This window comes from Gadus chalcogrammus, chromosome 14 (assembly GCF_026213295.1).
Source record: "Gadus chalcogrammus isolate NIFS_2021 chromosome 14, NIFS_Gcha_1.0, whole genome shotgun sequence".
Lineage (NCBI taxonomy): Eukaryota > Metazoa > Chordata > Actinopteri > Gadiformes > Gadidae > Gadus > Gadus chalcogrammus.
In genome coordinates this window covers 12552884-12568650 of record NC_079425.1, presented here as the reverse complement: position 1 = coordinate 12568650, position 15767 = coordinate 12552884, and the positions used below count along the sequence as shown (strand labels likewise).

General features: G+C 45.0%; 1 protein-coding gene across 1 annotated transcript in view; it reads right to left on the bottom strand.

Moving 5' to 3' along the window:
- Positions 1 to 8582: 8582 nt before the first annotated feature.
- Positions 8583 to 15767, bottom strand: part of LOC130403662 (protocadherin-9-like) — a 134965-nt gene continuing 127780 nt past the window's right edge. The window contains 4 exon segments of the mRNA XM_056608080.1: positions 8583 to 8639; positions 9246 to 9299; positions 11008 to 11120; positions 12656 to 12663. Of these exon segments, the coding sequence (XP_056464055.1) occupies positions 8583 to 8639; positions 9246 to 9299; positions 11008 to 11120; positions 12656 to 12663 (232 nt within the window).

Below are 15767 nucleotides of genomic sequence, written 5' to 3'. Positions count from 1 at the left end.
CGGATCCAACCATCCTCTCCATAATACCATTTGAAACAACATAGCAAAGTTCTCCCTGCACTACCGTTCTTTACCTCTAGCCCCCCGCCTCCACCTCCTACACACTAGTTCAGACGCCTGACTCATTACTGAAATCGACGGTACCATCCTTACCGTCGTAAAGATCTCTAGCGCCGCTTTAACTCAGAAGCATACATCAGGAGCGCTTTATTCCCGGGATGAAGACGGCATTATCACCTTGCCATTAAGAACGTAACGCTGTGTTAAATGGACGGCTATTTAAAAGCAGCCCTTGCAGCTCTGACTGTGATCTATAGAATCTGCACCGCACTTTAATCAAGTTGGGCTCGGCTGTTTCCACACGGCCTTTTCTTCATTAAGAAGAATAAAAATTCATAGTATTTGATTCTAGCGCGCCCTAATTCAAAGTGGAGGAATATTCCCGAAAGGGTAATCTTACATATATCTACTCCCTCTTTGCGGAATATAAATATAATTAGCAATCTAGAGCTGAGCCGTGGTATCAGATAATATACTCTGGTCGCATCGTCTCCTTCCTCTATTACTCTTTCTACTGCTCTCTCTATCTGCCTGCATATATAATTATCTCCACCCCTCTCTTTCTCTATCTCTCTCTGGTGCTCACACACAATCAACAAAGCGACACATCAGATTTGTAATACACTACATATCAATCAAACCTGTCTAGTGTCTACGTTTTAAGCACATTGACTTTTGTTGCAGAGAAAATGCAGTGTAAACTGTAATAACACAATCACAGCCCTCGAGTGCATGTGCAAACACACACAAACACAAACACAGACAACCCCACCACACACACACACACACACACACACACACACACACACACACACACACACACACACACACACACACACACACACACACACACACACACACATTGAATAATTTACTCCCAACTTCCCAATGCAGCATCAATTCATCTCCATCCTGCCACCCGTGCCCTTCCTCTCTCAATAAAGTGATTCAAGAGATCCAAGATCCACTAAATTGTGTCGACCCTTTAGATAGTGGTGTAGACCCTGTGGTAAATGAGGCAGACCCTGAAGATGGTGGTATAAATCCAAGTGGTGTAGACCCTGTAGATAGTGGTTTAGCGCCTAGAGGTGTAGACCCAAGGGGTGTAGACCCAGTAGATGATGGTGTAGACCCAGTAGATGATGGTGTAGACCCTGTAGACAGTGGGTTAGGCCCTATTGGTGTAGACCCAAGGGGTGTAGACCCTGTAGATGATGGTGTAGACCCTAGAGGTGTAGACCCTGTAGATAGTGGGGTAGGCCCTATTGGTATAGACCCAAGGGGTGTAGACCCAGTAGATGATGGCGTAGACCCTAGTGGTGCAGACCCTGTAGATAGTGGTTTGGACCCTAGTGGTGAAGACCCTAGTGGTGCAGACCCATTAGATAGTGGTGTGGACCCTAGTTGTGTAGACCTTGTACAGAGCAGTTTAGACCCTGAGCACACTGACCAGAGGCAAAATCTCCAGCTCTAATCTTAACCACGCGACCCTTGACCTCATGGAAGTTTCCTCTGACCCCATTGCCTATCGCTCCTCATCACAGACACGGTACGGACTGATAGACTTAACGAGCGATAGAGGACACGCAAGGGTGTCTGGGCTCCCTTAGAGGTTTAGAAGGGGAACAACAGCGGAATTTGTGTGAGAAACAGCTGGCTCAGCTCCTCTTGTCTCCCATACTCTAACCACCCCCTCCTGCCCCCCCCAACCAACGCACCCTAGGGAGAGGTCATCGCGGGCCGGCTGCTCCGACAGCATCCCAGGCATCAGCCTCCATCATGGCTGATCATGTGACCCCCCCCCCCCCCAGGGTTCTAACGGGGTGTTGTCGACATAACGACATGATGGTCTGTCAGCGCTAGAGCAGATCAGATGAGACCGCCGCAGAGACGGATGTGAAAGCTCAGCATTGCTCTGAGGGTCTTAGACGCGGGAGCGGGCGTCTGCACTCCTCACTGCTATGCAGATACAAAGACATATCGCACGTACGCTGACGCTCCCATCGCCGCCAAGCTGAGGACCTCCGGGGCCTCTGTGTAGCCCTAGCAGTACAATTACTTTTCCGTCCTCAATCAATCACTTGAATAAAATCAACATATCGATGTGACCCACTGTGTATTGGTTGTATAGGCTTCTCCTCAGGCTATAAAGATCCACTAATTCTAATTCCAACTCCCCTGGCAGTGTGCAAACGCTCCTACATTTGTTCAGCATCCAAATAGCTGTGCAACAAAGAAGAGAGTAGAGAGAGGAATAGGAAAAACGTTTGTTTTACCGTACAATATGCTGTTTGCTTTGCCACATACTGTAGTGCAGCGCAGCGTTCCCAGTTTATGGGGAAAACGTTTGGAGCGATACAGGAGGGAACATCTGGCGCGGCGACGCTCGGTGGTTTGGGGTGCTGCTCTCGGAGGCGCATATGGTGGAGCTGATAGCAGAGCTTTACTCCACGTCTCTTCTGCTAGCACCCAGCTGCTGCTGCTACTGTTGTTCTGTCTCTCTAACATGACCCACTCGCTTCCCTCTAAACAGCCTTCAAGCACACGGGAGGACAGCTTTAGCAGAGGTGTCAGGAGAAATAATATTGGTGAAGCATTACTCTAATGACTCTAATAGTTATATCTATATCCATATACAGACATGCTACATCGAGAGAAAGAGGATGTTGACCTCTTGGGGTGAAGGAGAAGTTTTTGGGTTTTATAATGAGGGAGATATCGGTCCTACTTTGAACTTATTTTATGAAAACGTTAATATGACACACAAAATAGTATAATGTATGTATGTATATATATTTTATAGTCCAAAGTGGAAATGGAAAAACATCTAGAAAACTGTCCTGAAAACAATAAGGACCAGTTAAACCAGTGGGATGAAATGCTAGATGTGACTAATGTAATTTACAATAGAATTCAGCAAAGCCTTTCCAACCAACATTAACCTTCTGGTTCAAGGCGTCATGGCAGTAGGGATAAAATAGCTTTTATAAATAAATATAATTTTAATCTGCCGCCTACATGTGCTACTGACAGCGCAGGTCTCTCACTCTCCTCCTCTATTGGCTGATATCACAGGAAGCTGGCTGCTGTTTCATTAATTAATTGAATTAATATCAGATGTTTTATGGGTTACCTGCCCTTCTGTGTGTCGTTTATATAGCAAGAGAGCCACAGCCACACACACATCAAATCATACACACATGGTACAAACACACTCACACACACACACACACACACACACACACACACACACACACACACACACACACACACACACACACACACACACACACACACACACACACACACACACACACACACACACACTCACATTGAGACAGACACATACACACACAAACATGTGCTTGTACACACCACACACACAAACATGCACAGACACACACACACACACACACACACTAACGAGGACTTTCAGGCCCATACACTCCACACAAACCAAGCCCCCCCCCCCCCCCACACACACACAAAAACACACACATACACAGCATTGTACCGCTATATTCCACTGTATATAGTATTCACAGCTTTGTACTTTGTGAAAGAGAGCAGTGAACCCTATTATTCTGACATAGCTGTGCAACAGAACAGAATATCTTTTGTAAATATGTGTGCCTCATCTTTTTCCTACATGAATATTATAGTATACTATGTAGTATACAGAACTAATTTGCTATTGTAAACTACTGTACTATACGGTGTGCTAAAATATGCATAATAATAATAATAATGTAGAAATAATTTATAATAATTGTAAAACACAACTTGCAGTATCTAAAAGTGGCCATGGTCAGAACATGGCATCAACACCTCCCATCCTTTACAAACCCCGCACCCTTTGATAAGCAGCCCTCAGTGGGTGATTGACAGGTTTCACCAAGGACTGAGTCCCACTGTCAGCTCCTACTCTCATAAGCCCCGCCTCTGTGCAGAATGACAGCAAGGTTGAGCTGCCTGCAGCACATCTACACATCTGCTGACAATGTGGGATTGTGTGTGAATGAAGATAGTGTGCGTGCGTGCACACGTGCGTGCGTGTTTGCGTGTGTGTGTGTGCATGTGTGTGTGTGGGGGTGTGGGGGTGTGTTAGTGTGTGTGTGTGTGTGTATGTGTATGTGTGTGTATGTGTGTGTGAGTACATGAGTATGTGAGGGTGTGTGCCATGTGTGCTGGGTGGCATTTAAAGTACACCCACTCCCTTCCCTATGTGAAAATGATGGGTGGGAGGGTGGAGATGATGTTGGAAAGGGGGGGGGGGGTTATGGTGTTGACAGCCCTTCTGTCTCCAGAGACTCTAGGGGCCTCTCCAATCTCACCAGGTCAACTTGGGAGGTGGGGGGGCGGCATCCTAGCCTTCCTAGGTCCACTGTTCAAACATGGTTTGTGTTTTGGGGTGTTATGGTAGGGCTGGTGTTTTATAAGCAGAGACGTTAAGTTGTCTGTAGTTTATTCTTCTTTATACAATTTTGTCCACATAAATCATCACACCTATACCAGGACCCGCTTCCCTAATACCAAGACTGCTTCACCTATACCAACTATGATCGCTTCACCTATACCATAACTACTACCATGACTGCTTCACCTTAACTACGACCGCTTCACCTTAACTACGACTGCTTCACATTAACTACGGGCACTTCACCTATACCACGACTGCTTTGCCTATACGAACTATGATCGCTTCACCTATACCACAACTACTCCTAGTATACCATGACTGCTTCGCCTTAACTACGACCGCTCACCTTAACTACGACTGCTTCACCTTAACTTCGACCGCTACACCTATACGACATCTGCTTCACCTATACCATGACCGCTTCATCTTAATTATGACTGCTTAACCTTAACTACGACCGCTTCACCTAAACCATGACTGCTTCACCCATACCACGACAGCCTCACCTTAATTATGACCGCTTCACCTTTACCTACACCACCTCACCTTTACCACGACTACTCCTAGTATACCATGACTGCTTCGCCTATAATTTGACTATAACAGCTATTCATGGCCAAATAACTCAATATATTAGAAATTAAGAAAAAATGTAAGCGGTCAAGTGTCAATAAATGTTTTTTCTTGCCACACATTTTTCTGCACTGGTGGGTAGACAAAGGAACACTTTCATATCCGTTCAAATATTTTGCAGGGGTCTATTCTGGTCTGAATGAACTTTTAAGGTATGGGTGGTGTTTAAGTGTTTTGAGGGTGTAGTAGAAATGAAAGCGTTGGCGTGGAACTTTCTGCCTCACTGCTTTATGCAAATGAGCTGGGTAAACACAGAGCTGTTTAATACTTCAATCACACACACACACCCACATCCACATCCCCCCCCCCCCCAAACACACACACGCATATACACACACAAAACACATAAAAACTCTCACACACACGCACGCATGCACGCACCCACGCACGCACGCACGCACGCACGCACGATCACACACACACACACACACACACACACACACACACACACGCACACACACACACACACACAAACTATCCGTATAACTATGGGTTGTGTATCTATCTATTATATGGATGATCTGCCTAGATTTGGCAGGCTGCTTTTCTTTGTAACGAACTCACTCCTGTCCTCCTCCCAACTCATTACAATTTAATAAATGCCTGGAGGAGAGGTGTGAGGCGGTGGACAAACATAAATATTAATTAACCCACCATGGACCTCTGCAACGTGCGAGGGGTACGTATTAAAGAAACTCTGGTCAGATGGTTTAAATGTGTGTTGGAATATGCATTAGTACATCAAACATTCACTTCTAAACCCCAACATCTTATCCCCTGATATACACTACTTCTTTCTTCCTTTATCAAAGTAACTTTTGCTATTGCAACCAAAGTTAGGACTTGATAAATCGAGCAGAAAGATTTCGGAGTTCAACTCGTCGGTTAATTTCACATAAAAAAATCTTGAAGCCGAGAAAATAATACGATTTAGATATAATATGAATATCTCAATCCTACATCTTCTATATATAAAAATCCATAGAGTGAGAGAGACGAACGAGAGAGTGGAGGAGAGGGCGAGTTGAGAGGATGAGTCCATGAGAGAGAGAAAGAATCTTTCTGAGAGATCGAGGAGATCGGAAGCGGAGTGAAGAGAGAGGAGAGAGAGAGAGAGAGAGAGAGAGAGAGAGAGAGAGAGAGACAGACAGAGACAGAGAGAGAGAGAGAGAGAGAGAGAGCGAGAGAGACAGAGACAGAGACAGAGACAGAGAGAGAGAGAGAGAGAGAGAGAGAGAGAGAGAGAGAGAACGAGAACGAACTCTATTGGGCGACAGGGTTTTATGAAGAGGTGGTTCAGGGTTTTCCTGATGTCTCCCTCTCACTCTCGGCCCAAGCCTCTCAAACCCCATCCCTTCCTTCTCAGCCAAGAATGTATAGAAGGGATAATTGTATTACCTGAATTATTAGTTTAACTGTATTTAGAGTAGGCGCACAGACAGATAGAGATAATGGTAGGACACACACATACACACACACACACACACACACACACACACACACACACACACACACACACACACACACACACACACACACACACAAATTGAAACCCACAGGGAGTTAATTGGATACAGTCTAGTTGGTAAGATAATCATCTTGCCAATGCAAGAATATTTTAAAGTCTCTCTCTGTCACACACACACACACACTCTACAGTATGACCATTCTTCTGACCTAAACACAAATTACTGCAGAGAATTAAATGTAGAACATTCTAAGGTAGTTGCTGTAGCAGCATTTTATTGATTAGACTCTCTCTCTCTCTCTCCTCTCTCTCTCTCTCTCTCTCTCTCTCTCTATATATATATATAAATATATATACATATATATATATATATAGATAGATATAGATAGACAATCAGCTGTTTCCCTCTCCAGATCCGATGCTAGGTCTCAGGTCGAGAGAGAGAGAGAGAGAGAGAGAGAGAGAGAGAGAGAGAGAGAGAGAGAGAGAGAGAGAGAGAGAGAGAGAGAGAAGATGGAATAAAGAGTGGGAGGGTTGAGGCACAATTTAAACAAAGGAAATGGATATTACTTTGAGACATGTGTGAATAAGCGTCAGTGTTGTGTGTGTGTGTGTGTGTGTGTGTGTGTGTGTGTGTGTGTGTGTGTTTGTTTGTGTGTGTTCACACGTGTGTGCACATTGGGCCTGTGTGTGTGTGTGTGTTTGTGATGGAGAGCAGCTAGACAGCGCCTGTGCGCCTGGTGAGTGTGTGTGTGGTTGTGACGGCTCTATGGCCTTCGTTTGTCCTAATGCTTGATGTTCTTGCTTCAATCAGGGGTGTGGGCGTGGCTGATAAGGCTGATTGGGCGCCGGTGCACAGCCTTTAAAAGGTCCTCCGCTCTGCCCACCGGGGGCAGGCAGCAGGGCCACCCCCTCCTGACGGCTAGTTCGTTCCGTGCCTGTGTTGGCAGGCGGACGGCTACCGTAGCGCGATTGTGTATGGTTGTGCTCGTATTTGGTCTGTTTTTGATTTGGCGCAGACGTTTTTTGCACGTTTCAGCTTTTGTTAATCTTTTGTTCTGTGAATACGAATAAACCATTATTTGTTCATGGTGAACCATACTCTGACCCGCTCATTTGTGTCGCATCCTTTCGGGCTGCGACAGTGGGCCTGCTGAGATTTTGTGTGGGCATGCTGAGGGGGTTTAGGACCCAGGGGAGCTGGGAGGCGCTGCCGGGGGCGGGCTCTTACAACACATCTCAGCTGATGGCAATAATAGCTGTCAATCAAACTGGCAGTAGTGACATTAAAATTGAGCCTGAGGGAAAGGGGCTGTAACACCTCATGGAATAAAATACAAAATTGTTACTAATAATTCTTACATTACTTCTAACGCTAATATACTGCTAATATGATAGTGAGTAAAGCTTTTCTGTGTGTGTGTGTGTGTGTGTGTGTGTGTGTGTGTGTTTGTGTGCGAAACTGGTTATTTATGAACAGTTTAACATGAATTGTTTCATGTTCAATCTAGATGATAAAATTCCAGGCATAATACTGTGTGGAATATCTAAAAGTCCCCATTATTTTCCGGAATATATTTAGACCCTCTAAAACCTAAAAACAAAGAGAAAAAACAAACACAGTGGGAAATATGTCACAACAAGTTCACCGATCAAATGCTGCCGTATCTTAATAGTCTTGCATTGAGAAAAATAGCAGTATTTGTTATCTATTCATGCAAATTATTTCCAAGACCAACCAACATGTGAAATGTCGTTAAGTGTGCTTTTGGTAAACAAGTTGAAAGCTGAAAATGGCTCGGAAGTTCGAACAACATCGACGACTAATGACGACCGCCATGAGCGCCACCGCCACTCGGTGGTGGTGCTAACCTCAGCGCTAACCTCATGTGTGCCTAATAACGGTCATCTTCCTGCCGATGTCTCTGATCGGCGGATGGAGTCTGGGGTGTCACATTCAGAGTTTTAAATTGGTAAATTTCTGCAATTAACGAGGAGGCTTCAGTGGAGTCCTGGAGGGAGGAAGCACAGCCTGCACACCATATGGTCCTCTCCCACCTACCCACCACACACACACAGACTCACACCCACACCCAAACACACACAGATACACACACACACACACCAAGACACACACACAGACAGACCAAAACACACACACAGACACACAGACACACACACACACCAAGACACACACACACACACACACACACACACACACACACACACACACAGACAGACCAAAACACACACACACACATTCACCAAGAATCACACAGACTAACAGAACCACATGCACACACACACACGCATGCAGTCATAGAAACACAATCACATGCAGTCAAACACGCATGCAACAGCGCACAGAGAAATTAACATAAATACACACATATACGCCTGAGTGAGCACATTCTGATTGGGCCCCGGCTCTCAGTTGTCAGCAGATTCATCACGATGACATCATCACTTCAACACTTCTTCAGTTTGTCACGTCTCCTTCCTCTCTTTATCTGCTGCTCCTCTATCCTAACCTCTTCACTTTCCTCATCTCTATGCTCTCTCTCGCTCTCCCTCTCTCTCCTTCTGTGCGGTGTGTTACTGGGGGTGTGCAAGGATTAGCCCCCTATCAAATCCTCCACCCCCCCCTCCCCTGCCAGACTCTACCCAGGCCAGGGTGCTCATCCCTGGGAGGAGATGGAGCTCCTTCCCCCTGCCAGGCTGGAGGAGAGAGGGGGCGAGGCGTGTGAATGCGGTGATAACCGGTTTAGGGTGCTGTCTCGACACAAAAACCTTATCTGGTGTACACTCTCATACCACCTTCCTCCCTCTCTCTCTCTCTCTCTCTCTCTCTCTCTCTGTCTCTGTCTCTGTCTCTCTCTCTCCCCCCCCTCTCTCTCTCTCTCTCTCTCTCTCTCTCTCTCTCTCTCTCTCTCTCTCTCTCTCTCTCTCTCTCTTACTCCTCTTTCTCTACCTCTCTCACTCTCTTCTCCTCTCCCTCTCTTTCTCTTCTTCCTTTCTCTCTATTCCTCTTCCTTCTTTAACCTCTTGTTTCCTTCTTTTACACTCTCTCCCTCTTTCTCACTATCCTCACACCATCCTCTCTCTATCTCTCGCTCTCTGTCTCTCCCTCATTATATATACAGTATTAAAGCGTCAGCCGATGGGCATGTGGATTTATGTAGAACTGCTATGCATCATCTCCGAGAATGATAGGTATTTCTCGACGTGTACAACACTATCCACTTTTTTAAAATCTGAAGTGACAAATTATTATCGCTGTTGAATGATTCCTAATGATCGAGCCCTGATATGGTCAAGCAGCACAATGAACGTGTGTTCCAGTTTAATTTACCCTTCAGTTTAGTATATCATGTAAATATATATTACGTAATATTAATGTAAAAGCACTTGGTAAACCTGGTTTTTAAAACGTTTACCTTGCAATATTATTATTATTATTATTATTATTGTTGATGTATGCCTATAGTGTAGAGACACTACCCATCACTTTCCCCAGGTCACTTTCCTCACCTTACTTTTGTCATGGAGATCTGGTGGAAAGTATAGCATGGTAGGGCCATGTGGAGCAACTGTGGGCATTGATCATTGTGCTACATTTAATTAGCTCTTTTCAGACGGCAGGCCCAGTGAGAGAGACAGAAAAATGTATCTGGCAAAAGGAAACATGAAACGGACACTAAGAGGCGTGTTGACGCAACAGAGATTTTTAGACACACAGGGAGAGCTGTGTGTCTGCAGTTGCTTTTGTAAAATGGACATTGATTTTTTTGGGTTTTTTTTTTGGACAAACACTAAAGCAGCAACTGCAGAATGGAGGAGAAAATACGTTTCAAGCATTTTTCAATGATTTGCTTTGACGTGTTTTTGTTTGATTGCTAAGTGAAAAACACTTTTGGTTTGCTGCAGCATCGAACCACAGATACATCTGTTCCAGATTTTTTTTCCAGTAAATGCGCGTAATCGAGTCACTTCCTAAAACCACACATTAGACGTGTCTGGGCCGTTATCAGCCCATTGTCTGATAACCCCTCTCTGACAGCTGCTTCATAATCGATAATGCAAATCTTTTTTTGGGACAATTTGCTGCTGAAATGCGGTAAATTGAGACTGGGTCAAAGAGACTTTGCTGTGGTCTCTCTAATTAGCTGGCCTCCCTCACAACATTAATCACTTTTATAATTCACAAATCATAATTCACACTTGTTTTCCCTCCCTCTCTCGGCTTTCTCTCTCTCTCTCCATTGCTTTATCCCTGTCTCCATCTACCACTCATATCTCGCTCTCTCTCGTTCTATCTCTTTCTCTGTCCGTCTATCTCACTCTCTACATTTCTCCCACTCTCTCCACCGCACTCTCTTCTCTGCCAAAACATTGTTCCAGGACAGTGGGCTAGGCTAATGTTTACCAGCCGATGGCGATTCTCTTTTCTCTCCTCAGCCTGTCGACTAAATCTCATCTGAGACAGGAATCCTTTAGAGGTGTTGGGGCCCTGGGCTGTGTCCATCGAGGGCCCCACACCTGAACCAGATTAACACTGTTCCCTGAGTTAAGAAGCAACCACGGGAGAGCTCAGAAATGCTAGAGAATCTAGCCCAGGGGTTCCCAGGGTGGGGGTTATTGGTTTGGGGAGACAATTGGGGGTTGCAAGGTTAATTCCAGAATTTAATTATTATTGCTTTTTCTATATACAGCTTATCCGAACCATCATTGGAAGATAATGTACACGTGGGAAAATATAACTTTGGACTACGCAAGCTGAAATTGGTTGGACTGATATGTTTCCTGAGCTGGAGGAATCCACAGAGGAAAACCAACACTCAGGAAGTCCACCGGCTTCTTCAGGATCACTTTTTAGCAAGTATTTCTGATGAAACTTCCCCAGAACCATATGATACGATCACCTTTCCAACACGGACGTCGATAAGAAATGTACAGAAAAATTAATACTGATTGCTTGGAGCAGGATCTCTGAGTTGCCATCTCCGAGATTAAAGCGAAACATAACTTGCTTTGCTCCGAACCCACCCATCTCATTAGGTGATCTATCTCTTTGCTTACTCTAATTACTTGACACCTAGTTATATTAGCTCGATAGCTATTTAAGCCCGCTAGACGGATTGCCTGCCGGTGCTTTTAGCCTGCTGGCAAATTTGACTGAACAGGATTTTGACATCATAAAAAATATATATATATCGGAAATTCTGATATCTGTTGTACTCAGTAAAGTTAAAACACCATGGTTATTCCCTAACACACTAACTTGTCTCTATTTAATGTACTATGGAAAAGTAAGATTTATTAGATGTACTTATAAATAAATACGTTGTGAGCCAGTTGGACTGGCCTAGCCGTTGAGACAGATCTTGGCCGTGTCCCCACGTCTCTGGCATCGGTTCACTGGTGTTATGACGGCGTTTGCGGCGTCCAGACCGCCCCGATGTCTGCCAGCGCGTGAGTGACAAGCTGCTCTTTGTTTATCATCGGTGGCGGATCGCTGGGCATCCGTAACGCATGAATAACAACACACAGGATAACGGAGAGAGAGGGTCGGCGTTCACAGCTATAGCTCTGAGATCGCCTCTGTTCCCTGGCTGTAAAACCCGACAGACATTTATTACACGCTAAATTATTAAATAGCTCTGCTGCATGTGTTATTGTATGACAAGCCATCCGGTGTGGGTTACACAGAACTCACACGTTGGCCCGTTACATTATTCAGTTAGCCTTAATTGTCTTTGGATTCACACCGCGCCTACGAAATGTCATCCGACAAAACAATAACAGGAAATGACACGTACAAACAAACAATTTAATATTTAAACCACGGCTGAAAACCATTGTTGTGTAAACGTGCCGATTGGGAATGTCAGAAAGAATATCATGTTATATCTGGATTTCCATGGTGGTTCATTTTCTTTTTACCAGTTTATCATTACAACAGTTTACCATTAACACAGTTTACCATTATCATAGTTCAACAGAACAGTAATAGTTAAGTGACCTTAACCCCCTTGCCACTTCACCTCACCACCCAAATTATTATTTTAACTTACCTTTCACGCTAACCGGTGAGGGAACACAGGTTAACCACACTACATATCTCCTCCATCGCCACTCCCCCACTCGCCGCCTACGCTCCGCTGATGCCAACCTTCTCACCTCCATCACCAAGACCAAGTATCGCACCCTGGGGGACAGAGCCTTCGTCTTCGCCGCCCCCTACCCTCTGGAACTCCCTCCCTCTCGCCATCTGAAACTCTGATACACTCTGTTCATTCAAAAGTCAACTTAAAACCTATCTCTTCAGGACCACCTACAACATTTGACAAATCATCCTCCGCCATCTTCCACTCTCTCCCGCTCTCTTAATGTGTAGCCTAATGTTGTGGTGTTGTTTATTTTTTCCCTTTTGTTTGAGTGTGTTTGAGTCTGTACTGTCTGTATGTTTTCCGTTCTTATTGTAAAGCGTCTTTGAGTATTTAGAAAAAACGGATCAATTATTATTTACAGTCTCAGACTGTAAATAATAGTATCAGAAGCTTGATAGCTGCAGCTCCAGCGATGACATCGGAGACCTGAAGAAAGAGGGTGTTCGGCTAGTCTTAACCCTCCTCCGTTTCCCCAGGAACCAGCATCCAGCCTGCCTCTCTCAGCTCCCAATCTCTGTCCTAGTTTGTCCGAGCCGCCTCTCAAGTACCCCCCTCCGCCCCCCACCCATACAACCCATCAGCTCCCCGACCCCCAAGCCCCTCCACCTCCCACCACCAACACCAAGCCTCGCAATCTCCTCGCCCAGCTTGCATTCCCTCCCCCCCAGGCCAGCCTCCTCATCTCTCGTTAGTTCCCCTCGGCTAGCTGACAGCAGGGGGCTAGCTTTGCAGCAGTGCTAGCTGTGTGTTAGCCCTCGCCACGGCGGCAACCCAGCCGTGTCTTCCCTGTCCGGCGCTAACGACATGGGCCATGACACCTCAGAGTGTCGAGTGTTTGGTGACCCGGTGGCAGGCGGGTCCTTTCCTTCGCCCCGTGTTAGCTCAGCACGCTGCTGGCGGCCAGATGGTAGCGCTGACCTTTAACCTCTTCCTAGTGCCCGGCCCGCGGCGTCTGTCGTTCTGAATTGCTAGCCGCCATCTGATGGTGACCTCGGGAAAAAGCCGCTAACTCACATCTCTCCAGCTCACGACTTCTAGTGGAATCCCCGTCAGAGGAACTACTACTTTTACTTTTTAACAGTCTTGGTAAATCATTTCGAAACTTTAAAGAGCCTTAAACACAATTTGTCAACGCCTACATATTTATCACTTATCCACCTTTTCCCCCCCATCTGGGATGAATCAAATAAATCTTACTTCATGTAGTCTATACGCCATATAACAATTGTACATTGCGTTCATTATGAGTAATGCACATGTGATATAGGTCTTCTCATTATAATAAAAACACAAACACAGTAGAGACAGCGCCATTAATGAGAAGCTTTTACCAGATTTGGTTCTGCAAACCAACCCTTATCCCTCAGGATTGTCCATTGTTCTATAAGTGTTACTACTGGACGAGCCCAAACACAGAACAAGTAGTGATACAGAACAAGTATATTGGCGGTCGATATGTTTCCCTTTACTATCAAAGGAAGGCATGGAACAGATTGTTGTCGACATGAAAACTGCTTTCATGACACTTAAAGCTTTCTGTGTGTGTGTGTGTGTGTGTGTGTGTGTGTGTGTGGTGTGTGTGTGTGTGTGTGGTGTGTGTGTGTGTGTGTGTGTGTGTGCGTGTGTGTGTGTGTGTGTGCGTGCGTGTCTCTAAGTGAGGGAGGAGCATGAGGACAGGGGTGGAGAAGAGGAGGAGAGATGAAAGGAGAAGGCGGAGCAGGAGATCAGGAGTGGAGAAGAGGATAGAAGAGAGAAGAAGAGGAGCAGGAGGACAAGAGAGAAGGAGAAAATGAGAGTCGAAAGGAGAAGGAGGAGGAGCAGGACAGGGGTTGAGGATAGGAGAGAAGGAGAAAGGATGGGTTGGATAAGCAGAGGATAACAGAAGGAGAAGAGGAGAGGAGGTTAGAGGAAAGAGAAATGAGGAGGATGAGGAGAAGGGGCAGATTTCTGAGGGAGTTCTCCCATCTCACCCCATCAATGATTCATGTGTGAAAGTGGTTCCATTTTCATGGCAGAGAAGGTAACAATCTTACCAACGAGTGTTTATCCCCGGCCTCACTCCCTCTAGCTTCCTCACTCCCTCAGTAACTTCCTCTCTCCCTTAGCAGCTTCCTCTCTACATTAGCGGCTTACTCTCTCCCTCAGTAGTGTCCTCACTCGCTCACAGCAACACACACACACACACACACACACACACACACACACACACACACACACACACCACACACACACACACACACACACACACACACACACCCCACACACACACACCCCCACACACACACACACACACACACACACACACACACACACACACACCCTTTGGGGGAATGCTTACTTAGTATCAGACAGTATTTATTTTATATACCAGTAAAAAGAGAGATAACTGTGAATATGTATGAGCATGAAAACTTTTACGCTTCAATGTTTTGAATAAAATGACATTAATCTTAGTTGACTTACTTACTTACTTGTGAAACGATTGGCTAATGACTACCTTCTTTCGCCATAAGGTCCATTTTTATGCAGCATTAATCAACACCGCTGCTATATCAGCAAGGCATTATTAATATCACGTTTCATTTAAATATTTATAACCATTTAGGTCAGTGATTGCAGGATACTCTCTTTTGGTGGATTAATTAATACACCTGAACCAATAGATTTACATAAAACTGTTGAATGTAGCACTGACAAGAACCTTAATACCTTGTTGATAAAACTGATTAATTTCATCTCCACTCTGCAGATAAACAATAAACTCAGTGTCATCACTCAGTGCAGAGTGCTATCACGCCTTGTATCATTCATTTGAGTCATTTACAATGAATAAAATGTTTCATTGTTTGTTTTGTTTATTTACTTAATGTGATAAAACGTAATAATTTATGATCCCATTTATTTACGATTTTTTTATTTATCCTTTACCAGCCAACAACACAAACTTTGAAGAATGAGGCTCAGAGTATAAATCACAAAATGTTCTGGACAAATTACAAATCCCTTCCCATAACCA